Source organism: Morus notabilis, unplaced genomic scaffold, assembly GCF_000414095.1.
Source record: "Morus notabilis unplaced genomic scaffold, ASM41409v2 Scaffold887, whole genome shotgun sequence".
Classification (NCBI taxonomy): domain Eukaryota; kingdom Viridiplantae; phylum Streptophyta; class Magnoliopsida; order Rosales; family Moraceae; genus Morus; species Morus notabilis.
The window spans coordinates 149,192-175,979 of NW_010366463.1; the positions used below are offsets into that span (position 1 = coordinate 149,192).

The 26,788-nt window shown below is 33.4% G+C and overlaps 3 protein-coding genes across 6 annotated transcripts; all 3 read left to right on the plus strand.

Annotated features, from left to right (window-relative positions):
* The first annotated feature begins 2,385 nt into the window (after positions 1-2,385).
* LOC21391711 (F-box/kelch-repeat protein SKIP6) lies at positions 2,386-3,676 on the plus strand. Its single transcript, XM_010110270.2, has one exon. It carries the CDS (start codon positions 2,419-2,421, stop codon positions 3,586-3,588), a length of 1,170 nt encoding a protein of 389 aa, XP_010108572.1. The 5' UTR covers positions 2,386-2,418; the 3' UTR covers positions 3,589-3,676.
* A 5,682-nt stretch (positions 3,677-9,358) lies between these two features.
* On the plus strand, positions 9,359-21,053 carry LOC21391712 (F-box/kelch-repeat protein SKIP6). Of its 2 annotated transcripts, XM_024173586.1 has the most exons (5): positions 9,359-10,643; positions 11,892-12,099; positions 12,871-12,955; positions 19,437-19,595; positions 20,916-21,053. In XM_024173586.1, the coding sequence occupies exon 1, from the start codon at positions 9,453-9,455 to the stop codon at positions 10,635-10,637; it is 1,185 nt and encodes a 394-aa protein (XP_024029354.1). In that variant the 5' UTR covers positions 9,359-9,452; the 3' UTR covers positions 10,638-10,643; positions 11,892-12,099; positions 12,871-12,955; positions 19,437-19,595; positions 20,916-21,053. The 2 variants fall into 2 exon arrangements, with proteins under 2 accessions (XP_024029354.1, XP_010108573.1); XM_010110271.2 differs by lacking the exons at positions 19,437-19,595; positions 20,916-21,053 and adding an exon at positions 15,652-15,731.
* Positions 16,872-19,458, plus strand: LOC21391713 (F-box/kelch-repeat protein SKIP6). Of its 3 annotated transcripts, none has more exons than XM_024173587.1 (2): positions 16,872-18,119; positions 19,382-19,458. In XM_024173587.1, the coding sequence occupies exon 1, from the start codon at positions 16,910-16,912 to the stop codon at positions 18,086-18,088; it is 1,179 nt and encodes a 392-aa protein (XP_024029355.1). In that variant the 5' UTR covers positions 16,872-16,909; the 3' UTR covers positions 18,089-18,119; positions 19,382-19,458. The 3 variants fall into 3 exon arrangements, with proteins under 3 accessions (XP_024029355.1, XP_010108574.1, XP_024029356.1); XM_010110272.2 differs by having other exon boundaries at positions 16,872-18,094; positions 19,382-19,457; XM_024173588.1 differs by lacking the exon at positions 19,382-19,458 and adding an exon at positions 18,787-18,894.
* Positions 21,054-26,788: the final 5,735 nt, after the last annotated feature.

The window sequence follows — 26,788 nt, forward strand, 5'->3', positions numbered from 1 at the left end:
GGTCTTTCATAGATGAAGATTGGAGCGACTTGTGGTGAAATTGTAATTTTCCTGCAAGAATTCGCTGGTCAACAAAGAATTAGGGCACATAGCTAGTTAAGTGGTCAAGTACCGCCTTAGTGGGAATAACAACGACCATCTCCAGGATACAAGATTTTCAAGTTCACTTATATTTATGCTATCAAAAGAAATATCATACTTTGCTACAAAGCCATTCATGAGATTAGTTGAGGATACATCTGTATGGAGAATGTTGACATATTATTGTGTCATTTATCCATTTTCTGTTTAAGGTCAGCGCAGATACTTCATGTATATGGGAGACAGACAATGTACACAAAACCTTATTGGACAAATAATGACTTTTCTATAATTAATGAAAAACAGCGACTCATATTATGTGGAAAAAGTAGACTTCTCTCGACATTCTTTTGTCAACCAGATTGGTATTAGCCGTATGCATTCCATCACTATAAAATTTACATTTTATAGGTCATGGTTTGAGTAGTAGCTCATAATAGATATACGCAGTTCCTAACTGCTGAATTCCATTTCCTATTGTTGGTGTCTGTTGTAATGATGCTCGTGGAGTCCTTTTGTCAGTTGTCTTTTACTTGAACTAGTGTTTGTGTTATTAAGACCAGACTTTTCTTTTTTCTTTCATGGGGGTTTTTTTTTATAGGACTAGTTTTTGATCGTTCATATCAAATTAAAAAAATGTGTATAACATACAGTTTTTAATAAAAATATGATGGCTGAGAATAAGAAAATATCGATAGTTTATTTATTTCTTTATTTATTTTTGCGTGGAAGATCAAACTTCTTATTTTCCTACAATAATAATCGATAGTTTATTTATTTATGGGATGCCAATGAGAGGTATAGTTGCATCCTCATAATAAAAAAATATTGGGAAAGGATCCATGAATGATAGTAAAGAGAGCTTCGATAGGTCCTTCTCTCCCTATGCTACCACCACCGGTGGTCAATAGGATATACTTGTCACTTGTCATGTTCTTGAATTTATTTTTCCTTTTTCTTTCATCCGTGGTCACCCCCGCTTTATTTATGGCTTAGAAATACGAATAATTTCTCCATATCATTCTTTGAGAGGAATTAAATGAGAAACAATGCATATCCAATCATAATATATTTTTTTTCCATTTTTTGGAAGATGAAAATGTTAAGAATTACATGCATTAATTCTACATTAATTATTACCGAGAGCAATAAAATTGCGGAAAAAATTTAAACAAAAATAAATACACAATTCATAGAAGTTCGCCTTAATATGAGGTTGCATCCTTTTTCAACCACTACATAAGTTTCAATGATGAAGAAAAAATTTACAAGAAAAAAATCACACCTCATAACTCTGTGTATTTTCTAACCTCTAATTACCCCATGAAACGACACCCTCCTTTTATAATGGAAACTAGGGTTTAGAAGAATTGAATTTTACTAGTTTGAAATCCCCATAACACCCTTAATGAAATCCCAAGTCGATTATGAGGTTACTCTGCGTAAAGCAGTAATCCTCAAGGTCTACTTAGACTCTAAAACTTAACAGAAAATGGTTTATTTTGCCTATACATTATGTATTTTCCCATTATTATGTTATGTTTTCTATAGTTTCCTTGTGTTTGGTATATTTACGAATTGCTTAACCAAGGTATTAATCAAGAGTTTGTATTAGATTTTCATTCTACCGAAAATGAAAATTTTGCCACTAACCCGTACCAACAGTACCATAAAGTTAATTTTAATTTTTAGTTACACCCTTATTTTTTACGTTTTTTACTTACTTGTTATCTATTATTTTCTCTTACTTAAGACTTAAAAAAATACGGTTTGATTTTTAATTTCATTTATGCCCTTCACTTTTTATAATTTTTTTAATTATTTAGGGCTTAAAAAAACTGTTTAATTTTTTATTTTTATTTATGTCTTTCACTTTTTGTGTTTATTATTTATTTGTTATTTGTTATTTGTTATCTATAATTTTTTCTTTGTTGGAGTTTCAAAAAAGCGGTTTAATAAAAAAAAAAACAAAATATGTTAACAAACTCGTTATCATCAGCAATGCAGCCACGAAGCCGAAAAGGGGAAAAAAAAAGAAAGAAAGTGAAATTACTAATTTTAAATACTATGGCCCCGTTCACTTCGCTGATTCGAGTTTAGAATTCGAGTTTTTCTACAAATACTATATCAAGCATAAGTCACTAAAGTAATTATAAGATATTAAATAGGACTGAAAAAGGAAAGTCAAAATCCTAATATTATCTGAAAAAGTAAACCAATAAAAATGTAAACTCACCATTTGTCGCACTTGTCCTTTATTAATCTCCGGGGTGAGGGTTCAGTTGCCACTCCTGTCTTTTCCAGCTTTGCCTCCAAAACAGAAACTCTCTTTGAAAAATGGCGCCTCCAATGTCCACCACCGAATGGCCGCTGCCGTCGGAGGTACTCATCCCTTCCCTCCCAAACGGCGTCGCACTCAACATTCTGGCACGCCTACCAAGACAGCACCACGCTGTCCTCTCGGCGGTGTCGAAGCCCATCAGGTCCGCCGTCTCCTCCCCACACTTCTTCGCCGATCGATCACTCCTCAACCGAACCGAGACCGTCCTCTACCTCAGAGTCCGATCCTTCCGCCACACCCACGATCACTGGTTTGCCGTCCACCGAAACCCCAACCCAACAACCAACAACAACAATCTCCTCCAGCTCGCTCCGGTCCCAAGGATCCCCGTCGAGAAACAACTGAAGGGGTCTGCTTACGCCGCCGTGGGCCCCAAGATCTACGTCATCGGCGGATACACGGACTCCGAGGAGGAGGAGCCCGAACCTTCGTCCGATGTGTGGGTCCTCGACTGCCGCTCCCACACATGGGAGCGTGGCCCCAGCATCCTGACGCCGCGATTCAATCCTGAAGCTGCGGAGGTTGGTGGGAAAGTCTACGTGGTCGGAAGTGCCGCGAAGGAATTATGTGTTGAAGTTCTCGACCCGGCGGTCGGACACTGGAAAGCCATTCCCTACCCGCTTGACAAAAGTTCATGCTTGGTTACCAGCTACATGGTTGAGTTAATGAGATACAAATTTCACAGACAAGAGTTAAGGTTGGGCCCGACGATGAAGATGTCGGAGGTTCTTCGATTTGAAGAGAAGGAAAAATCTTCTTTGTTTTATACTGGTTGTTTGATGGATCGGCCGTGGTATGATTATCATCCCAGAGAGATATGTAGAAGGTCTGATTACGGAATTGATGAGTGGGAAGAGCTCGAGGGTGTAAAGGAAGGGAAGCCTAAGTACTTTTGTGAGCCTAAACTGCTCAACCTGGAAGGTAGGCTAGTTGTGTTGTTCGGAGAGGCGAGATTTGGGAATACAAGTGAATTGGAGAAGGGAAAGATTGGAATATGGTGTGCGGAAATCGACGTGACGAAGAACGGAGGCGTGGATTGGTGCGGAAAAACTCATTGGTCGGAGAAGGTCCTTTTGCTCCCCGAAACAACTTGGGGAATTCCAGAAGAGAGTTTTGATCATTCGCTCTTTCTCTATGGTTGCGGATGCTTGTTCGTCTCTTTGTGAGCACCGGTAAGGCATGAAGTATGGTAGAATGGATTTGTTTCTTTGCAGTGATGTTTATAGTTGTGCTTTGTTTAACAATCTAATGGGACATGGGACGTTTGGTTCATAGATTCAGAATCATGATTCAAAATTATTCTCATTTTACGTGTATTATTTTGAGAGAAAATACTGTAACAAATCACAAACCATGGTATGAATCCCTCTACCAAACGCACGCTAAATATTTCTTGTGAACTCAGAATGGTTGCCTTGATTGCTTGTGTGAAATTGTGAATGCCTTATGACTTTGATGATTAGGCTTGTATATTGATGAACTCTATTTATATAACTACATATATATATATATATTTACGTATGCGTGTGGGTGTATATGTGTATGGATGCACGTAGAAAACTAAATGGAGAAAAAGAATTATATATAACACTAACACATATTTATTTTAGTGTTATTTGCAGTCTTCTCTTTTTAAGATACAAAAAGAATTTGCAGATGATCGGTTAAAAGAGAAAAGGCTTAAGAGTGAGGTCCACTAATTTTTATCTCTCCAATATTGAGAGAAGAAAACTCAAATTCACCTATTGATAACTAAAATAACTTTTTTGCACATATTTTAAACTATAAATTAATATTAAATAATTAATAAAATAGTGTTTTAACATGTTATTTATTTTCTTTTTCTTTTACCAAACGGAGTATAAGTCTTACAAATGATTCTGACTAAGCTAGTAAGTTTTTTCCATCCTTATTTTAGCTTGTTCAGTTGGTTTAGCGATAAGTTATTTTAACTAGTAATCTTTTAACTTTAAAACTTCAAACCTCCAGGTCCCTCATGCCTTGACGTCCAATTCGGTAGCTGAATAGTTAAAATGGATAATGACATGAAGAGGACTTTGAAGAATTGTTTTGAGGGATAAACATTGGTCAAGTTTTCGCGCAATTATTAATTGTTGGTGTTGCTGATATTTTCTGAATCCTTGATGGAATTTACATTTTGTAGATCATATTTCTCTTAGTTTCTGAGATAATATGGTAAGGTTGAATAGACTTGCTCAAGGGTCCTTTGCTACTTCACGGTCACGCTCGTTGTTAGGAGCGGAAATTGCTTGAACTGATGGTTGTGTTGTTAAGATCAGACTTGTCGATTCCTTTTATTATTTTACAGAAATAAAAGGATATTGAGTTTAACTCAACCTAATAAAACCGGCTTGTTAGGGAAGGATTGCTTTCACCTTATTAGGTGGATCATGCCAATATCTTCAGCCAATGTGAGATTCTAATACACCCCCTCACGCACAGCGTAGACCATGCTAAACCGCTGTAAATAATTTGATATTGGGAGACCCAACATTACAAAACTGGGCCTGCTCTGATACCATTTTACAGAAATCAAAGGATATTGAGCCTAACTCAATCTAACAAGACCGGCTTGTCCTTGTTAGGAGAGGATTGCTCTCACCTTATTAAGTGGATCGTGCCGAAATCTTCAACCAATGTGGGATTCTAATATTGTTCTGTTCCTTTTTGTTTTTTACTTCTAGAATTGCAGAAGCTAAATAGGTTTTTAAAATTGATGTCGATGCCCTTGCAGTTACCACTGTTGCCAAAAGCCACAGGTGAGAAGTGTTTTGGCATTGCAGATTGTTCTAATGTCAAAAGAGTTTTAAGGCTCACTTCTTAAGTGGAGTTGGCCGAGGTTCAGGCAACTAGAGAGGACCCTTGCTTTAGAGTTCAGTATTCTGGTAGGTTTAAACTTTAAACTTAGCTTGGTTATTTTGTCAAATAGTTTCAAAGGAAGTTATTTATCAAGAGTGGTTGGAACTAAAATTTCCCAAGTTATTTTATTTTATTCTTATATATATTTTTTCTCCTCCTGTCTCTCTCTCGTTTTGGCTTTAAGATGAGTAATTCACGAGTACAACTGCACAACCATTCCCATTACTAGATTTTTTTTTTATTTTAGTTTTTTTTTTTTTTTTGGACACGTCTTATAGCAATAAATCAGTGGCAACGAAGTTTCTCAATACAAATTCCCAAGTTTCTCTCTTACTTTACTATGCCAAGCAATCACGAGTCACGAGTATGTTAAGTATAAAACTATTATTGGCCCGCCTCTTAACAGCTTAAGTTTTTAGGGTGGATTGGTAAACTAACATGGTATCAGAGCGGGAGGTCCTGAGTTTAAACCCCCGTAATTGCACTCTTTATCCCCATTTAAAAATTGTCATGTGTTGGGTCTTTAATATATCTCAGGCTTAAATATTCACGTGTTGGACTTTCTAATTAATTTATCCACACGATTGCCCATTGTGCAGCCCACACGTGAGGGGGAGTGTTAAAGTATAAAACTATTGTTGGCCCACCTCCTAATAGCTTAAGCTTTTGGGATGGATTAGTAAACTAACAGAGTATGAATACATAAGCATTCACATTTACTACTAATTTTTTTTTAATGACATTTAAGGTTTTAATCTTATATCAATACGTCCATGGCCACAGAGAATAAGTTTCTTATTAAAATGTGGTACAACTTTATCAAAGAGTACATGTCAATCTGCAGCTAACCGGTGTTTATTCATGAATTTTCATCATGTTCATCATGTCTATGTTACTATGTAATGTGTCTTTAATCGTACAAATGATCCACAGATGTTATTTCCAAATCCTATTTATCTTTCTTTCATAATATCTCACTCGTGATCTCGTTAACAAAACTTGTTTAGTATAAGATGAACTGCTAGAGGTTGTTTCATATTTGTATGTTGTAATAGAGCAGTTGACCTTGGCAAGTGTAATCGTGACTTATAAGAACCTAAAAGGAAAATAAAATCTTTTATTTTGGTTGAAGGTGCAAGTGTAATCGTGACTTATAAAATGCCTTCAAATTATGTATTTGAGTTTAACATGTCCTTCAAATTTAGAAAAGTACTTAAATTATCTAAGATTTGAAATACTCACTATGTATATGATATCAATGTATAATGACGCGTCATTACTTATAATTTCATAAATGTCTTTTGAGTTATTGATTATAAATCAACTTGCACATGACTTTTTTCATTTTATGTCAACTTATTTTGTTAATTTTTTATAAAAAGAATCAAGTAGGGGTATTTGTAAATATATCAAAAATGGAGGGAAACATTAGCTAAATGAACTTTTTTTACCACTTGTTTCATAAATAACCAAACTTTTTTTATTTTACAAAAATGGCTATTTTGTTTACAGGAGTCAATCAGTGATTGGCCCATAATCAATTAGTTATTGGCCGCAGTTAATTAGTGATGGACCCACGATCAATCAGTGATTAACCAATTCATTATTAATTTATCATTGATTTATTATCAATAAACCTGTAATTTGTTGATTTAATTTATTAATTACTAATTGATTTTGGTTAATTATTAATCGATATTGATTAATAATGAAGACTGAGTTAATCATTGATAAACTAAAATCAATCATTAATAGACTATTAAGTTAATCACTGATTGACTATTAAGTTAATCAGTGATTGATTGTTAAGTTAATTAAAACGGTTTTTTTTTTATAATTTTATAAAACTTCAGCTATTTATAACAAAATCCTACAAAAAAAAACCCATTGTGCTGAAATCCCCTTTAAGAGGTATTTTGAACGGTTTTTTATTTCGAAGAGGTAAATGGACCTTAAAAAAAAGTGAAGACTTATAGGTCGTGTTTAGAATTGATCTCGTTTTTATTTTTTACGTGTTTTGAGAAAAAAAAATGAAAACGTTTTTAAAACGGCGTTTGGCGCAATAAAGATAAAAAACAGAAATGAAAATGATTTTTTTGATTTAGTGTAAAATGAGAGAGAAATGAAAAACTTTTTGGGTGCGTTTGAAATTCGTTCTAAAATGATCTTATTTTTTGTATGAAAATGCAAATGAAAACGTTTTCAATCTCAAACAGAAATCATTTTTAAAAATACGTTTGGTAGTTTTATTAAGATATTATTTTTAGTGTAAAAAACTCGTTAATGTCTCTCTTTCTCTCTCTCTGCTAAAGAGAGGAGAAAACGAAAACAAAAAATGAAAAACAACTAAAAGTCATTTTTCATTTCTCTCTCATTTTACACTAAACTAAAAAATCGTTTTCATTTCTGTTTTTTGTCTTTATTGCTCCAAACGCCGTTTCAAAAACATTTTCATTTTTTTTTCTCGAAAAGCGTAAAAAAAAAACGAGATCAATTTCAAACACGACTTTTATTTTCATTTTCTCCTCTCTCGAGCAGAGAGAGAGACGTTAATGAGTTTTTTTATACTGAAAATAATCTCCTGATAAAACTACCAAACGCATTTTCAAAAATAATTTATGTCTAAAATTAAAAACGTTTTTATTTTTATTTTCATACAAAAAAATAAAATTATTTTGAAACGAGTTCCAGACACGTCTATAACTTTTTCAGAATGTTAAACTTTTTCACCACGCCTATGGAACAACCGTTAGAGGTCCTCATCCCTGCCTTCCAAAACAACGTCTAACTTAACATTCTAGCATGCCTTCCAAGACAGTATGACGCCGTCCTCTCGGTGGTGTTGAAGCCCATCAGGTCCGCCATCTCCTCCCTTCAATTCTCCACCGCCCAATCCCTTCTCAACTGCTCTGAGACCATTCTCTACCTCAAAGTCGGATCCTTTCCCCACGCCCACGACCACGATAACTTGTTCGCCGTCTACAAGCAGCGCTCTTTTTTTTTTTCTTCTTTTCTTTTCTTTTTAATTAGTTTAAAGGCCAAATGTTTTTTAAAATTCTTAATTTATTCCCCAAGTTTATAATTTTGACTAAAATTTCTTCCATTTTGCCACCAAAGAAACAAAAATAATTCTTTTTTATCCCAGTTTTCTATTTTTATGATTTTGGTTAAATCAATTTTTTTATAAAATGAAGCAAAATTAATATGTACAATGAAAAAACTAAATTACATATATTCATAAATTAAAAACCAAACATTAATACATAAATGCGTAAATAAGAAAACCATAATGTTACACTGAAATAAAATAAAGTTACCACTAATATTATTAACCAAACTTAACACTAATATTACACTAAAATAAAAGGTGAAAGGGTAGTAGATGAACAATTCCTTGCTCGACATAGACAAATCAGGAATAAAGACGCTCAAACTGCGCTTCGAAATGCATTAATTGGTCATCTGTGGGATGAGTATACTGATTCAGGGAATAATAATTCAAACGATTAAAATGATACTTGGAGGTGTATTTATGTTTTTTTTTTCCCCCTCATCAGTGTGTGTTTATGTTTTATTATTAAATGTAATGTTTGGTTTTAAAAGTTTTTTAGTTAATGTAATTTCATATTTTATTAATAATATTTATTTATTATTTATTGGAGTTGGTCAAATAATAATTCATTTTATTGCATTAATAGTAATATATGTACATAATTAGGGAAATAGATTAAATTTAAATTGTTGAGAATTATATAAAAAAAATATACTGAGAATATTCTTTGTAGAGAAATGTTTATAATAAATGAGTAAGAGATTGATTTATTGAGTGCCGTGAAATTATTCTATTTTAAAAGATAAAAACAACTCTAAAATAGAAAAATGGATCGGAGATGGTCTGGAGTTACGACGTTTAATTCATGAATTTAAAAATTAGAATTTATGATTATAATTTTTAAAATTTAAAATTTTTATTAAAGAAAAACATTCTAAAAAATTAAAAATCATAATTATAATTGAGAACTACCCTTAAAAGTTACAAACGTCGTTGCAGGTTTCCCATCTTTCATTGCCCAAACTGAAGCTTTAGACCAAAGAACCTCTCCACTCTAAAAAAAAAAATAAAAAAATAAAAAAATAAATAAGGTCACCAATGTCGTCCTCCGAGTGGCTGCCGACGGAGGTCCTCATCCCTTTCCTCCCGAACGACGTCGCACTCAACCTTCTGGCACGTGTACCAAGACAATACCACCCAATCCTCTCGGCGGTGTCGAAGCCCATCAGGTCCGCCGTCTCCTCCCCACATTTCTTCAGCCTCCGATCACTCCTCAACGTCACCGAGACCGTCCCCTACCTCAGAGTCCGAGCCTTCCGCGGAATCCACGAACGCCCTTACGACAACTGGTTCGCCGTCCACCGAAACCCTAACCCTACCAACAACAATCTCCTCAAATTCGCCCCCGTCCCAAGGATCCCCAGAGACTCCGAAATCAGGTTTTCTGCTTGCGCCGTTGTGGGACCGAAGATCTACGTAATCGGCGGACGCGTGATCAGGACGATTGAGGACCCACAGGGGAGGAGATACGGGCCTTCCTCCGACGTGTGGATCCTTGACTGCCGTTCCCACACGTGGGAGCGTGGGCCGAGCATGCGGTCGCCGCGCGCCTTAGCCTCGGCGGCGGTCGTGGATGGGAAAATCTACGTGGTTGGGGGTACCCAGACGGCATTATGGGCTGAAGTGCTCGATCCGACGGTAGGACGCTGGGAGGACATTCCTGGCCCGCTTGACGGCACTGATCCGGAGCTTTTCAACTTCCAATTGGTGGATGGTAAGATCAGCATCTGTTTGAACTCGGATGAGTCGAACTTAATAGAGTTTAGGTTGAATACAACGACCAAGACGTGGGAAGTTGTTGGAAACGAGTTTTCACCTACTAGCGATATTTGCGTGGTGGATGGGGTGTCGTATAGCTCTTTCGGTCGTAATGTAGGGAAGATTGAAAGGTTTGATGAGAAAATCGGGGAGTGGAAAGAGCTCAAGGGTGTTGAGGAAGGGAAGCCCGAGTACGTGTTTGGTCATCGTCAAACACTTATCAATCTGGACGGAAGATTGGTCGTGCTTTTTGCAGAGATGAGATTGGAGGAGACAATTGATCCGAAAATGGGAAAAGCTGGGTTATGGTGTGCCGAAATCGATGTGACGGAGAACGGAGATGGGGATTGGTGGGGACGTGTTAATTGGTCGGACAAGGTTGTTTTGCTTCCGGAAGTGACTTGGGATACTCCGGGCGGGTATGAGTTTTTCTATTATAAAGAGGGCTTGTCAGTCTCTTTATGAGGACTGGTAAGGCAGTTGATTCTTGAGTTTAGTAAGTTGGATTGTTTCTTCTTCTTTGATAGTGTTATAGTTTCACTGATACTTTGTTTAACATATCAATATAATTTCCTTGTGTGAACGCATGTGAAAAACCAAAAGGAAAAAACACAAAGTTAAGACTAATGAGGTACATAAATAGGAGTTCTTTTGTGGAAGATAACAACTGAGATTTATATTAGTATATAAACTTGAACTCTAATGGAATGGAAGCAGTATTCAACAAGCTTAGGAACTACTTGCTCTTTGTCAAATCGCGGATAAAACTTGAATGATTATGGATCATGTTTGTTTTCCATTCTTGTTTGGTGTATTAGGTATTATCTGCATTCTTTCTTTTCTTGAATAGTAAATATTGAAAATGATTTAGATAAAACCCAATCAAGTGTTGACTTTTCTTTTTTGCTCGAAGTCTTGAAATTCTAGGATGTTTGGAGGATATGAGAAATGACTGTTCAAGTCCTTGGAAGTCCGTAAGTATTATGGATGTTGAATGTGGATATTTTCTTTTCATGCTTTCTTTTGCATAATGTTCGTGTTGAGAACTATGAATTCACTTTGTGCCTACTGCAAACTATTGGCATTGTATGAATTGGTCAGATATACGTGCCTGCTAATTTATGAGATATTTGCAGAGGAAACTTTTGAGGCTTGTTCCCCAAGTCATATGGTAAAACATCAAATAATGATTGAAGCAATTTTTTAACTATCACATGTTTTGTCAGGATAGGTATGTATGTTTTAGGTAGGAGTTGTGACTTTCTTTCAATTTATCTGGTCCTTGTAGAAGTAATATTTAATAAATTTCTTGAAAATTGCTTTCTTATGCTACAGTGTTTTACCAATACAATGCCAATTCTTATTAATTTTGTAGCACATAATTTTTTCTCTCTTTTTTTTTTGTGTGTTGTGGGGGGGGGGGGGGGGGGGGGGGGGCAGGATTCATTTTTTTTAGGGCATGGAATGCATTGACTTTATTAGCTCAAAATTTTCTTCCCTGAATGAGACATCCAGATTCTCTCTCTGTTCATGATCCTCTCTGTGACTGGGAGGAGTTCGGTAAGGCACTTGAAGTAGGTTACTGATACGTGATGGCCATATTACTGTTTTCATATTCCATTTTTCTGTGTAGGATACAAAATCTCTGTTGCTGCCAATTTTCAAATACTTTTTGTTTGCTGTTTCCAATTGTCGAATACTGGTTTTTCGTAATTGCAGAAAACTCATTTCTTGGAGTTGGCATGCAATACAATTGATGATTTTTTATTTCCATAGCTTCTCTGCAATCTGATCAGTTTGTTGACTCTGACCCACCCTCGCTAGACTTCTATCAAAAGCTAGTTTGGTTAACAATGTGGAGGCCGGTTGTTGGGCCTAGACTCTTCTGTCTGTCTTTCTAGTTAAGCAAAAAACTGTCAGGGAACAGGTTAGTTGTTCATTTCTGTCTCTTAAAGCTTATGTAATTAAATTCTATATTGCCTGTTATTTTGTCAAGACAATATTTTGTGCTTGAAAATTTGTCAATGTGGATGGTGGAATTGGTGTATCGTCGTGCCAATTAGCTTGAACTTTTTACTTCTCCTACTACAAACTATGTTCAAGCTTGAATGTTCAAGTGATCTTTTGCTTGTGCTATATTATTTAATCTAGCTAACTTGATCATCAGAGTTGTTACTCTTATTCACATTACGTTATTTTAGCTTTTTTATTTTTTTTTTATTTTTTTGAATTTACAATTGGTTGTTTAGTCAATGGTTATGACTCAATTGGGTAAATGGTCACCTTGAGCTTGAAATTTTAGCACTGCTTTTCTAAGCATATGCTCCATAGAAAGAACGTCAAGCTTTCGTAGACGTCTTATTTGCTTCAGTGACAAAAATCGCTTCTTCCTTTTCCTTCAGAAAACCTCAATATGTTCACGTTTAACTTGATGATTGGATGCTTACATGCATTTTGTAGTACTTCAAATCCAAAGACTTGCAAGCCATCAAAGAAAATACTATGGAATTTTGTCTAGAGTCAGACCACTCCTGAGCAACTTATTGTTCGCGGAGTCGCTGGCTCGCTGCGATTTTGGTTTTGATTCAATGTGAATGTTGATTTTTCATGAAAGCTCTGATTCCACACCTCCTTAACAACGATTCGAGTTCTAATATGCTTGTCGTTTGGATGCATATGCCTTGATGTGGACTTTTAGGTTTCATAGCTGCTGATGAACTGAGAAATAAGAACTGTGGCAGAAGAAAGAGTAAGAAATAAAGGGGAAGAAAGTGAGAGCAAAGGTAATATTATCACAAATGAATAAACTTTAAAATATCATTTCTTGCAAGGAGTTTAACAGGCTGACAATAAGGATAATCTTAATTAAAGAAAAAATTAATAGGAATGACTGCATATGAACTAAAAGTTTTAAAAGAAAAGCTAAGAACAAAAACTTTTTGAAAAATTATGTCTATAAACACACGCCTGACTCCACACATGCATTATAATTTCTGATATTTGCTCCTTTGCTAACACGTGTCATAAGATTATTGCTAAATAAAATAAGAATATGTCAAAATTAATCACTCTATTAAAAAAATGGAGAAAGAGGAAAATAGACCAAGATTTTAGATAAATTAAAATTAATAGGTCAATAATTTACATAAGTTAATAAATAGGTCAAATTATTGTTTTCGTCTATAACTTGTTTGGTTATAAACCATAACTTGACAAGTTATTCACAGTTTTTGTCCATAACTTGTCTGGTTATGAACCATAACTTGATAAGTTTGTCCATAATTTATTTAGTTATGAAGCATATTAGTTTCTATAACTAAAAGTTTGTCTATATACTTTCTTAAGATTTTCATATTGGCATATTTTTTACTATTTCTGTTAAAAAAATAGAGGAAAATGAAAAATATTGATAATATAAGATCCATCCTAAGTCTGTTTTTTTTTTTTTTAAGAATATATATATATATATATATGAATTAGAGAGGTGAGTTTTTTAAATAAAAATGCATTAGGTAATATTTTTTTATTTTCTTCTTTTAAAATTATTCTCAATTTTATTATTTAAAATTGAAGAATATTTTTGTTTTTCGAAACTTTTTCATACAAATCTTTTTCCTTAACAAAAAATTTTTTGTTTTCAAAATTGTGACCGAGTTTAAGATGGTATATATTTGGTAGGAATTCAGAAATAGTACTCGTGGCCAGAATCGGGGTCGGGATTGAGAGTTACCAATTAAAAAAATCTTTTAGTACACGGATTAAGCTATTTTAGTTCAAGGACTAAAGTTCTCTTTATTAAAATCAGGAATTTAATTCTCTTTCTTGAAACTGAATTTCTAATTAGTATATGTGGACTGTGGTTAATTGAAAACAATATCCTAAATTTGAAAATTAATTTTTAATTTTTAAGTTGCATGCTGCATTTATGTTTAGAAACCGTTAAACGAACTGTCGTTTTAGTTCATGCAGGGATTTAATTCCTCTGTTAACCGATTGTTGCCAAACCACAGTTAAAATGCCAAAAAGCTGCCGCTACAATACCCTTCCTTCAATCATAACCGTGATACATTATGAATGGCTAAGAAAAAAAAAAAGAGAGAGACCGTCCCTCCACGAGAGAGGGAGGGACGAAAGAAAATCTGGTCCCGTTTATTTCACCGATTCGAATTTAAAATTTGAGTTTTGTTATAGTAAGAAATTTTTAAAAATAATCACATCTAATTTTTTTTATTACAGTAAAAAATTCTCACAAAAAATCACATTTGAATTCAAATTAAAAATTCAAATCAATAAACTAAACGGACTTTTATATATATATATATATATATATATATATTACACACACTCGAGTTAGGATCAAGTAAAATATAATATTTATTAAGCACGTAAATAAATCACATATCTATAATATTTATTAGCTCTCACATAAAGCTATTGACTGGAACTTTTTATTTAGTAGATATATATATATATATATGTGAGAGCTAATAAATATTATATTCATATGTAGTTTATTTACTTGTTTAATAAATATTATATTTTACTTGATCCTAACTCGAGTGTGTGTAATATATATATATATATATATGCAACTTTTGACACAAGTAATTCCAGTTGGTGCTTTGTTCAAGGATTCGTGTTATGGTTTGAATCATGATTCGTGACTCGCTACAGTATGTAACTTTTGACACAAGTAATTCCAGTTGGTGCTTTGGTTTAAGGATTCGTGCTATGGTTTGAATCATGATTCGTGACTCGCTACAATGTTCTCTCACAAAATATACACGTAAATTAAGAATGATTATGAATTATGATTCTGAATTTATCAACCAAACGTATCTTCAATACTACTGTTTGATTCGTAATAAACCTATATTTAGGGGACTTTTGGATCCTCTGGCCAAAATTTTCTATCTCAAACCAAATCTTAGGGCTCACATAATGTCACATAATGTAACAAATTCACCTTTTGAGAACCTTTTCCATCAAAAATCGTCTTCATAAAACATGTTAGAAGAGCCCGCGAAAAAAAAAAAAAAAAAAAACAACAACAGAGTGGTTAGAGAAACCACATATGTTCTCATAGATTTGTAAAACTTTAAAATCATCCAAGACAATTGTTGAGATTTTTTTTTTCTTTTTGCGCGTGCGCGCTCGCTTGTGTGTCAAATAAGACACTACTTGTTGAAAGAGAAAACATTAAAAAACAATTAAATTCAAAAATTGTATAATTAATGTGATATTTAAAAACTGCAAAACAATAACTTCTTTTTTGTTACATATTCTCTCTATTTTTTCCTTCGAGAATGTCTTAATGCCTTGTATTTATAGTTGATGAGGCTCCAAGAGTTGTTTCCTCTTTACTTGGTTGATTTGGCCATCAATATGTGATTCTTGTTTTCTTTTTGGGTGATATTTGACTTTCCTTTACAGATTCACCTTCTCACTGACTGGTCAAATGTGGTTTGTTGCCTTTTAGGAGTTGGAAATATAGCTTCATTATGTAGAAGATGGAAGACAATCAAATTCGTACAATGAGCATATTACTTGCAACCTAAGTCAACCATTGACCTCTTTCCTCTTTAATTCATCTAGTTTGATTGGTTGATTTCATTCCTTTTTTAGGATGATTATGTTGCCAATTCCTATTCTAGGAATGCTTGGACGATATTCTCTCATTGCTTGGTGCCCACAGTTGAGTATCAACTCGTGAGATTGACCAATGAAGTTGACTGATTGATGAGTCGTTTTAACCTATTTAAAGAGTTGCGGTGACTCGTTTAGTGACCTTTTAGAGCATAAATTACCACGTATACGAAGAGACATGAGGTACAAAATCTAAAATTAACAATTATAAATCCTCAAAAATTTTAGAATAATTGAGACAAAGAAGTTCTCACCAATTTCAATCTTTTGCTTTTGTTGTTTTTATCTAGTAATTCTACTCGTTCAAAAAAAATTGAAAAACAATTAAATTTAAAAATTGTATAATTAATGTGATATTTAAAAATTGCATAACAATAAAAATACATTAAAAAATCAAAATGAACAAATACGGAACATGTCACGTTCATTTTACTGATTCGAGTTTAGAATTCGAGTGTTGCTACAGTAAAAATCTTTTGAAAACAGTCACATCTGACTTTTTTACTACAGTAAAAAACTCTCATATAAAATCACATATCAACTTGAATTAAAAACTCAAATCAACGAACTAAACGGGCTCTAAATAAAAACAACAAAAGAAATTGGCGAGAACTTCTTGGTCTCTATTTTTCTAAAGTTTTTGAGGATTTATAGAACTATAAAATGTAAGGTCCATTTAGTTCATTGATTCAAGTTTTTAATTTGAGTTAAGATGTGATTTTATGTGAGAGCTTTTTACTGTAGTAAAAAAGTTAAATGTGATTACTTTCAAGAACTTTTTACTGTAACAAAACTCAAATTTTAAACTCAAATCGGTGAAATAAACGGAATTATAATGTACAGGGCATCTCCTTTTCCTTTTCCTTCATTTTATTTTATTTTATTTTATTGTTTTGAATTGATAGCTAAATTACAAGCTTACGACTGTTAAACGGAGTAACGCACTAACCAACCTCTCCAGTTTTTCATTCACCCGAAAAAAAAAAAAAAAAAAAAAAAAAAAAAAAAAACCTAAAAAACCCTCCTCTAAAATCCCTCAAAAAAAAAAAAAAAAAAAAAAAAAAAAAAAAAGCTCAAAAATCCCTGCTTCAATGTCCTTCACCGAATGGCCGCCGACGGAGGTCCTCATCCCTTCCCTCCCAAACGACGTTGCACTCAACATTTTGGCACGCGTCCCAAGACAGTTCCACCCCGTCCTCTCGGCGGTGTCGAAGCCCATCAGGTCCGCCGTCTCCTCCCCACATTTCTTCACCCTCCGATCACTCCTCAACGTCACCGAGACCCTCCTCTACCTCAAAGTCCGAGCCTTCCGCGGAATCTATGAATACGACCACTGGTTCGCCGTTCACCGAAACCCTAACCCAACCAACAACAATCTCCTCAAATTCGCCCCAGTCCCAAGGATCCCCATTGAGAACGAACTGAGGTTTTCTGCCTACGTCGCTGTGGGACCAAAGGTCTACGTAATCGGCGGAGAATATCTGATCAACTCTGAGAGGGACCGCGAGCCTTCCTCCGACGTGTGGATCCTTGACTGCCGTTCCCACACGTGGGAGCGCGGCCCGAGCATGCGGTCGCCGCGCAACTTCCCCTCCGCGGCGGTCGTGGATGGGAAAATCTACGCGGTTGGGGGTAGTAGCCGGTCGAGATTATGGGCTGAAGTGCTCGATCCGGCGGTAGGACGCTGGGAGTACATTCCCTGCCCGCTTGACGGCACTTATCCAGAGGTTTTCAAGTTCAAATTGGTTGATGGAAATATCAGCATCTGGTTAACCTCGAGCTTTGCGTCGGACCCAAAGGGGTTTAGGTTGGATACAACGACTAAGACGTGGGAAGTTTTTGAAACTGAGTTTTCATCTAATACGAATATTTGTGTGGTGGATGGCGTGTCGTATACCTCTTTCGGTAATAATGTAGGGAAGATTGAAAGATTTGATGAGAGAATTGGGGTGTGGAAAGAGCTCAAGGGTGTTGAGGAAGGGAAGCCCGAGTACGTGTATGGTGATGTGCAAACACTTATCAATCTGGATGGAAGATTGGTTGTGGTTTTTGCAGAGATGAGATTTGAGGACACAACTGATCTGAAAATGGGAATGGGAAAAGCCGGGTTATGGTGTGCCGAAATCGATGTGACGGAGAACGGAGATGGGGATTGGTGGGGACGAGTTCATTGGTCGGAGAAGGTCCTTTTGCTTCCGGAAGTGACTTGGGAAACTCCGGACGTGTTTGCGTTTTTCTATATATCGGAGCGTTTGTTAGTTTCTTTATGAGGACTGGTAAAGCAGTCGATTCTTGCGTTTAGTAAGTTTGAATTGTTTGTTTTCTTTTATACTGTTTTCACTGATGCTTTGTTTAAAATATCAACATAATTTACTTGTTAGTTCACTGTGATTTGATGATTAGATGTGGAGGTTTTGTTCGGTTATGAACTCTACTTATTTTAAAAATTTGTGTGAACGCATTTGAAAAACCAAAAGGAAAAACATAAGATGGTTAAGACTAATGAGTAGATAACATAAATAGTTCTTTTGTGGAAGATAATTACTAAGATTTGTACGAGTATATAAACTTAAACTCTAATGGAAGTAGTATTCAATAAGTTTAGGAATTCCTTGTTCTTCGTTGAATCACAGATAAAACTTGCATGATTATGGATCATGTTTGTTTTGCATTTTTTGTTTTTGTGTATTAAGTATTATCTGTATTCTTTCCTTTGTTGAAGAGTAAATATCCAAAATGATTTAGGTAAACCCAATCAGCTGTTACCATTTCTTTTTTGCTTGAAGTCTTGACATTCGATGAGGATATAAGAAATGACTGTTCAAAGTCCTTGAAAGTACCTAAGTATTATGGATGTTGAATGTAGATATTTTTCTTTTCATCCTTTCTTTTGCATAATGTTTGTGTTGAGAACTATTATTTCACTTTGTGTCTACTCTAAACCATTGGCATTGCATGAATTGGTCAGGTATACGTTCCTGCTAATTTATGAGATATTTGCATAGGAAACTGTTGAGGCTTGTGCCCCAAGTCAGATGGTAAAACATCATATAATGATAAAAGCAATTTTCTAATTGTCATTTTGATAGTGAGAGGTATGTTTAAGGAAGGAGTTGTGACTTTCTTTCAGTTTATCTGCTCCCTTCTAGAAGTAATATTTAATAAATTTCTTAAAAACTTGCTTTTTTTATGCTACAGTGTTTTAACAATAAACTACCACTTTTTATTAATTTTCTAGCAAAAAGTTTTAGTTTTTTTAATTTTTTTTATCTTTTATTTATTTAACTTTTTTTGGGTATGAAATGCATCGACTTTATTAGCTCAAGAATTTGTCTCTGAAATCTGAATGAGACATCCAAATTCTCTCTCTGTTCATGATCCTCTCAGTGACTGGGAGGAGTTCGGTAAGGCACTTGAAGTTGGTTACTGATAAGTGATCACCATATTACTGTTTTCATATTCCGTTTTTCTGTGTAGGATGTAAAATCTCTGCTGCTTCCAATTTTCAAATACTTTTTGTTTGTTGTTTCCAATTGTCGAATGCTAGATTTTCGTCATTGCAGAGAACTCATTTCTTGGATTTGGCATGCAATACAATGAGATTTATTATTTCCACAGCTCCCCTGCAATCTATCAGTTTGCCGACTCTGACCCTCCCAAGACTTCTAGCAAAAGCCAGTTCGGTTAACAATAACGAAGCCGGTTGCCGGGCTTAGACTCTTCTGCACCAACTCTGTCTCTGTCTTTCTAGTTAACCCAAAAACTGTCAGGGAACAGGTTACTTGTTCATTTCTGTCTCTTAAAGCTTATGTAACTAAATTCTATATTGCCTGTTATCTTGTCAACACAATAGTCGTGTTTGGAATTGATCCTGTTTTTATTTTTCAGGTTTTTCGAGAAAGAAAAAATGAAAACGTTTTCAAAACGGCGTTTGGCGCTATAAAGACAAAAAAAAAGAAATGAAAATGATTTTTTAGTTTAGTGTAAAATGAGAGAAAAATGAAAAATAATTTTTAGTCGTTTTTTATTTTTTATTTTTGTTTTCTCCTCTCTCGAGTAGAGAGAGAGAAAGAGAGACATTAATGGGTTTTTTTACACTGAAAATAATCTCTTGATAAAACTACTAAACGCATTTTTAAAAATGATTTCTATCTGATATTGAAAACGTTTCATTTTCAAATAAAAAAAAATTATTTCGGAATGAGTTTCAAATGCGCTCATTACTTTATGCTTGAAAGTTTGCCAATGTGGATGGTGGAATTGCTTGAAAGTTTGAACTTTCTACTTCTCCTAAAACTATGTTCAAGTTTATCTTTTCTTATTTACAATTGGTTGTTTGGTCCATGGTTATGAGTCTTATGACTCGATCAGGTAAATGGTACACCTTGAGCTTGAAATTTTAACATGCTTTTCTAAGCGTGCTCCATAACAAGAACGTGAAACTTTCACTCGACACGTCTTGTATGCTTCAGTGACATAAACGCTACTTCCTTTTCCAGTTTCCTTCTAAAAGCCCTCAAATCTGTCAAGTGTAACTGGATGATTGTTATGCGTGCATGCATTTGTAGTATTTAGTGCGCATTTGAAATTTATTTTAAAATGATTTTATTTTTTGTAGAAGTATGAAAATGAAAACGTTTTCAATCTTATACATAAATCATTTTTAAAAATGCGTTTGGTAATTTTATCAAGAGATTGTTTTCAGTGTAAAAAAATATAATAATGTCTCTCTTTCTAGAGAGGAGAAAATGAAAATAAAAAATGAAAAACGACTAAAATTTATTTATTTTTATTTCTCGCTCATTTTACACTAAATTAAGAAATCGTTTTTATTTTTATTTTTTGTCTTTATTGCGCCAAACACTCTTTTAAAACGATTTTATTTTTTCTTTCTCAAAAAACGTAAAAAAATAAAAACAGAATCAATTCTAAACAGGGTCTTAATATCTAAGACTTAAAAGTGATCAATGACAATACTGTAGAATTTAGTCTATAGTCAGACTTACACGGCTACACCTCAATGTTCAGCAACTTATTCATAGTGGAATCATTGCAATTTTGGTTCTGATTCGTTGTGAATGTTGATTTTTCATGTAGTCTTGATTCCACCTCCTTGACAACAATTCAAGTTTCAATGAGAATCAAGAGGCAAACACTAAAGGATCCATTGCTTGTACCAGTTGGACCAATTACAAGAGCACGGGCCAAGAGACTTAAAAGAAATTGAGAAAATAAAATAACTTGAAAATTCAAAGTGAGGCCGAGAAAAAAAAAAAAGAAAGAGAGAGAAAAAGAAAAAGAAAAAGAAACCGAAGGATCAAGAGGCACGAGTAGCACCGGTTATCTCCAAATTAAAAAAAGGGAGAAAGAGAGAAATAGATCAATACTTGAGATGAATTAAAATTAATAGGTTAATAGTTTACATAAGTTAATAAATATGTTAAATTATTATTTTTGTCCATAACTAGTCTGGTTATGAACTATAACTTGACAAGTTATTATCCATAATTCATGATTTTTATCCATAACTTGTTTAACTATGAATCATAACTTGACAAGTTTGTCCATAACTTATCTAATTATGAATCATAATTTGACAAATTATGACCTATTAATTTTTATAACTAAAAATTAGTCTATATACTTTCTTAAATTTTTTATACTGACTTGTTTTTTACTATTTCTCTTAAAAAAATTTTGGCAGAAGTGGGCCCAAATTCAAGAAAAAGAAAAAGAAAATTCAAGAAGTTGGGCCCAAGTGTTGCCTTTTTATTTAAATTAATTTAATCCAAGTCATTGATCGGCCTCATCAAGCTTGAAGTCAGCGTGGCGTGGTTTATTGTGCAAATTGGGCTGATTATTTTTAGACCTTTTCCTATTCAAATTTGGCAGTTTTTTCATTTCGTTTATTCAAATTTAAAATTTAAGAAAATATTTAGTTTGAGGATTCAAATCATGATTTAAATCATGATTTATGATTTATTATATTATTTTCTCTCACAAAAAATACACGTAAATTAAAAATAATTCTAATTCATGAACCAAACGGCTCTTAAGTTTTCTTACAGTAAAAGACTTTTAAAAAGTCACATTTAATTTTTTTACTATAGTAAAAAATTTTCATATAAAATTATATTTCAACTCGAATTAAAAATTTAAATCAGCGAATTAAACGGCCTTAAGAGTTTCAAGGGTGGAAAATCCGTGTCTTTCAGGGGCTTTGGCACAAAACTCTCCAAGATACATCGATTGAGCTCTTTAGAAATAGATTCCAATGTAGGGATCTACTACCATTGACATTTCTCCCCATTTATATCTCCTTATTTTTGGTGTTTACTTGATCATCATAGTTTTTTTTTTTTTTTTTTTTTTTTTTTTTTTTTTTTTAAATAGTTTTTCACTTTGGAAGCACTTAATTCAATACTTTATGCTCTTTTAATATGCCTCGATTAAAATAATCTATAACTTACCTAATTTAAGTATTTCTCTAACAATTCTTCAAAATATTATTTTAGTAAGCATAACCTTTCTAGATATATATTTTTAATTTTCACACTTAAACTATAACTTTTTCCTAATTATGCAAGCTAAGCAATTGTTTTTTTTTTTAAGGGTTTCTTTTTTTATATAATTTAATTATTTTAAAATAGCTTGACTCAAGATTTTCTTAAATTTTCACATTCATATTTATTTGACAATTCAAAGTATCAAAGCTAACACGTGTCGTGCACGTGCTTGATCATACTAGTTATTATAATAAGAGGACGCTTGAATTAAAAGCAAACACTATCCACTTTTATTTCCATCAATGAAAAAATAATGATATTATTACCGCTGTGTCTGAACTTTAAAGTTATTTTCAGTTTATCTCTTAAATTTTATTAACTTTCACTTTACTTTTATTTAAATTGTTCTCACTTAACTTTTTATGTTGTAATTTCTATTAAAAACATATAGAAAAAATAGAGTAATCCAGTCACATGGTCTTTCTGTTTAAATTTTTGTTAAAAAACAAATAAAAACTATATGACCACATTTAACCCCCACTTTTTCTATCTAATTTTGACAGAAATTCTTACAGAATGACTTAAATGGGACAAATTCATAACTTTAAGGGGTAAAGTGAGAGTTTTTAAAGTGTAGTGAAAAATGTGGGAATGATCCTAAAATTCAGAAGCGCTAATGAGATTAATCTAAAAATAAAATAAAATTTAGAACAGTCTTTCAAAAAGAAACTTATAAGTGACACTATAACAATTATTTTAAAAAAATATATAACTGTTCGATAGATTATCTACTCCTTGATCGAAATATTTTTTTTTGTCTCATTTTGGTTCTCAAATTTTTGAACGCCGTAAATTACACCCTGAAGTGTGGTCATCGTCCAATGTTTCACCCTTCAATCACAAAAATTGTTAAAAAAATCAAAGGGAGCAAGGGCTATATATGTTTCAGGTTCTAATTTGTAACATTTTGAAATTAATTTAAGTGTCACACGATTGATTTCCATTGAATTTTTAACGATCTTTGTATTTGAAGGACAAAATATGGGATAAGTAACATAATTCGTGGTGCAATTTGTAATGTTAGGAAATTCAGAGACCATGCACGAGGGATGGAATATTTTTATGTTAACCATTATTCAAAAATCTGGGCCAAGCTTGTCAATTAACCATCACCCTTTACAATACAGTTTAACCAAAGTAAACTTGCTATCCACCCAATTTTGAGCCTGTTTAGTTCGCTGATTCGAGTTTTTAATTCGAATTGAGATATGACTTTATGTGAGAGCTTTTTACTGTAGTAAAAATATTAAATGTGACTATTTTTTAGAGCTTTTTACTGTAACAAAACTCGAATTATAAATTCGAATCGGCGAAATAAACGATACTTTTATATATATCTTGCCATGTAATCCGATTGCCAGCTCAGCTCCACTTGTTTAAATAACACGGCTAAAAAAACAACAGTTAAATATCGAGGATGCGACAAAATTCTTCAAAAAGAATATGGTGACAGCATTTATAAACAGACAAAATTATTACATTAATTAAGGCTAAATTTAGCATTTCCAACAAAGTTGGCCAAGATATCGGATGCATATCATTATCATGACTGTTTCAACCAAAAAAAAAAAAAAAACCATGGGCACTCATTTCTCCAATTTTGCAATATCGTTACGTACAATAAAGTTTGAAAAGAAAAAAAAAAAGAATTGTTTATCATGTCGTGGTGAAGTAAGGTATAAATTCTCCCAGGTATATATATATATATTTTATATAAAAATGTAAGGATATTGCAGCAATGATTTTTATGATTAATTAATTGCTATGTTTGTTAGAATATAATTTGCTTTTTGCCAGACAAGAAAAGGGAAGAAGAAACCGGTAGAGTGAAAGTGATTTCACATTTCAAATGAGTGAGCATTGGAATTGCACTTTATTCTAAGAGTACATGCATCAAACTCTCACATTCACTCGCATATTACAATATATATATATATATATATCACTTTATTCTAAGAGTACATGCATCAAACTCTCACATTCACTCGCATATTACAATATATATATATATATATATCACTTTATTCTAAGAGTACATGCATCAAACTCTCACATTCACTCGCATATTACAATATATATATATATATATATCACTTTATTCTAAGAGTACATGCATCAAACTCTCACATTCACTCGCATATTACAATATATATATATATATATATCACTTTATTCTAAGAGTACATGCATCAAACTCTCACATTCACTCACATATTACAATATATATATATATATATATGCGCACACACACATACAAGATATTTATATGGTTGTACATTCGATGTTCGATATGTTTGTCTGTCTTATAACTTGGATGTGCTATAGTAACTTGTTATAAGCTTCCCCAAATTTGTTTTTCCAGCATGAAAAAGCTTCATACTTCCTTCATATTAAACTCAAAACATATATATATATATATACACACGTGTGTGTGCGCGCACATCTGCCGAAGCACTAGGAACATATCACAGCGAAGGAACATATCACAGCAAAAAGTTAAACAAAGTCTTTAACTCAGGTAAGTAAATTTCTCGTTCTGTTCGTTAATTCGAGTTGAGATGTGATGTTGTGTGAGAGCTTTTTATTGTAGCAAAAAAGTTAGATGTGACTGTTTCTGAGAATTTTTTACTGTAGTAAAACTCGAATTCTAAACTCGAATCAGCGAAAAGAACGGAGCCTAGTAGTTAGTTGTTGCATTCTAGTTCCACCACTGCGCTCTCCGGTTCATTCCGTTCATTTCACCGATTCGAGTTTAAAATTTGAGTTTTGCTACAGTAAAAAGCTCTAAAAAAATGTCACATTTAACTTTTTCTGCTACAGTGACAAGCTTTAAGAAAATGTCACATCTTAATTCGAATTGAAAACTCGAATCCGCAAAGTGAACGATGCTTAACTTTTTTGCTACAGTAAAAAACTCTCACATAAATCTCATCTCAACTCGAATCAGCGAACTGAAAGAGCCAAAATGGCTTATATCATGATTACGTATATGATCAATTGTCGAGTGAGATCTTAATTCTTGATTTGAAGTGTATATCAAAGACGATTGGAATGTGATTATGAAATTTCAAAAATGCTTCATCAATTATAGTGTGAAGATTACTAGTTCCTTAAATAAAATACTAGGAGGTAATTTGTAAAAATTAAAAGTTTAGAGACTAAATTAGTGTTACAATGCACATAGTTTATGGATTAACTGAGATAATATAGCCATATTTCTGAGAATAGTTAAGGGAATTATATAACACACTTGTATAAAGTGTGTATATGACCAATTTGTGAGTGTTGGATCTTCATTAATTCGTGCTCACTTTTAAATTGTCCTTTTGTAATTTTCCGTGTAATGAAGAGAAGACCAACAAAATGACAGCTAATGATCATCAGGGGATCATGATCATGTTATTATTGATATTGTGGATGAATTGGAAGCCGAGTACTTTGTGAATTTAACGTCCGACGACTTGTCCATGTCACAAGAGTGTTGCATCTTCAGAATCCCAACCATACTCTATAAGGAAAATTTTCCAATAGCACAAGCAAAACTGGCCCTTAGCCAGTACGTGCAGAATAATGAAGAGTTTTATTCATTATTCATACTCTATAAGTTATCATAAAAAGAGAAAATTATAGCCCGTTTAGTTCGCTAATTTGAGTTTTTAATTCGAGTTGAGATGTGATTTTATGTGAGAGCTTTTTACTGTAACAAAAAAATTAAATGTGACTGTTTCTGAAAGATTTTTACTGTAACAAAACTCGAATTCTAAACTCGAATTGGTGAAGTGAATCGAGTTCATGAGTTTTAGTGAGAAAAAAAATCAATTTAATTGATTTGAGTTTGAGAACAACCATACATTTGGTTAGTAGATTCATACCATGGTTCGAGTTATGGTTCGTGCTCGGTACAATATTTTCTCTTATAAAAAATACATATAAATTGAAAATAATTCTGAATCTATGAACCAAACGTCCACTTAAAATTTTCCTTATAGTATGGTTGAGATTCTGAAGATGCAACACTCTTGTGACATGGACAAGTCGTCGGACGTCAAATTCTCAAAGTACTTAGCTGCCTATTCATCCACAATATCAATAATAATGTGATCATGATCCCCTGATGATCTAGCTTGATGATCATTAGCTGTCATTTTGTTAGTCTTCTCTTCATTACACTGAAAATTACAAAAGGACAATTTAGAAGTGAGCACGAATTAATGAAGATCCAACACTCACAGATTGGTCGTGTACACACTTTATACTAGGATTGTAATTCGGACAGCGACGTGACGATACGATTCGAAACTCGCACGAAATAAATGAGTTTAGGTTTATTTTAAATAAGTACGGATCAAAATCATGTCGAATCCGTAAAACACGATTAAATAACGTGTCATTTTTAAATTGACT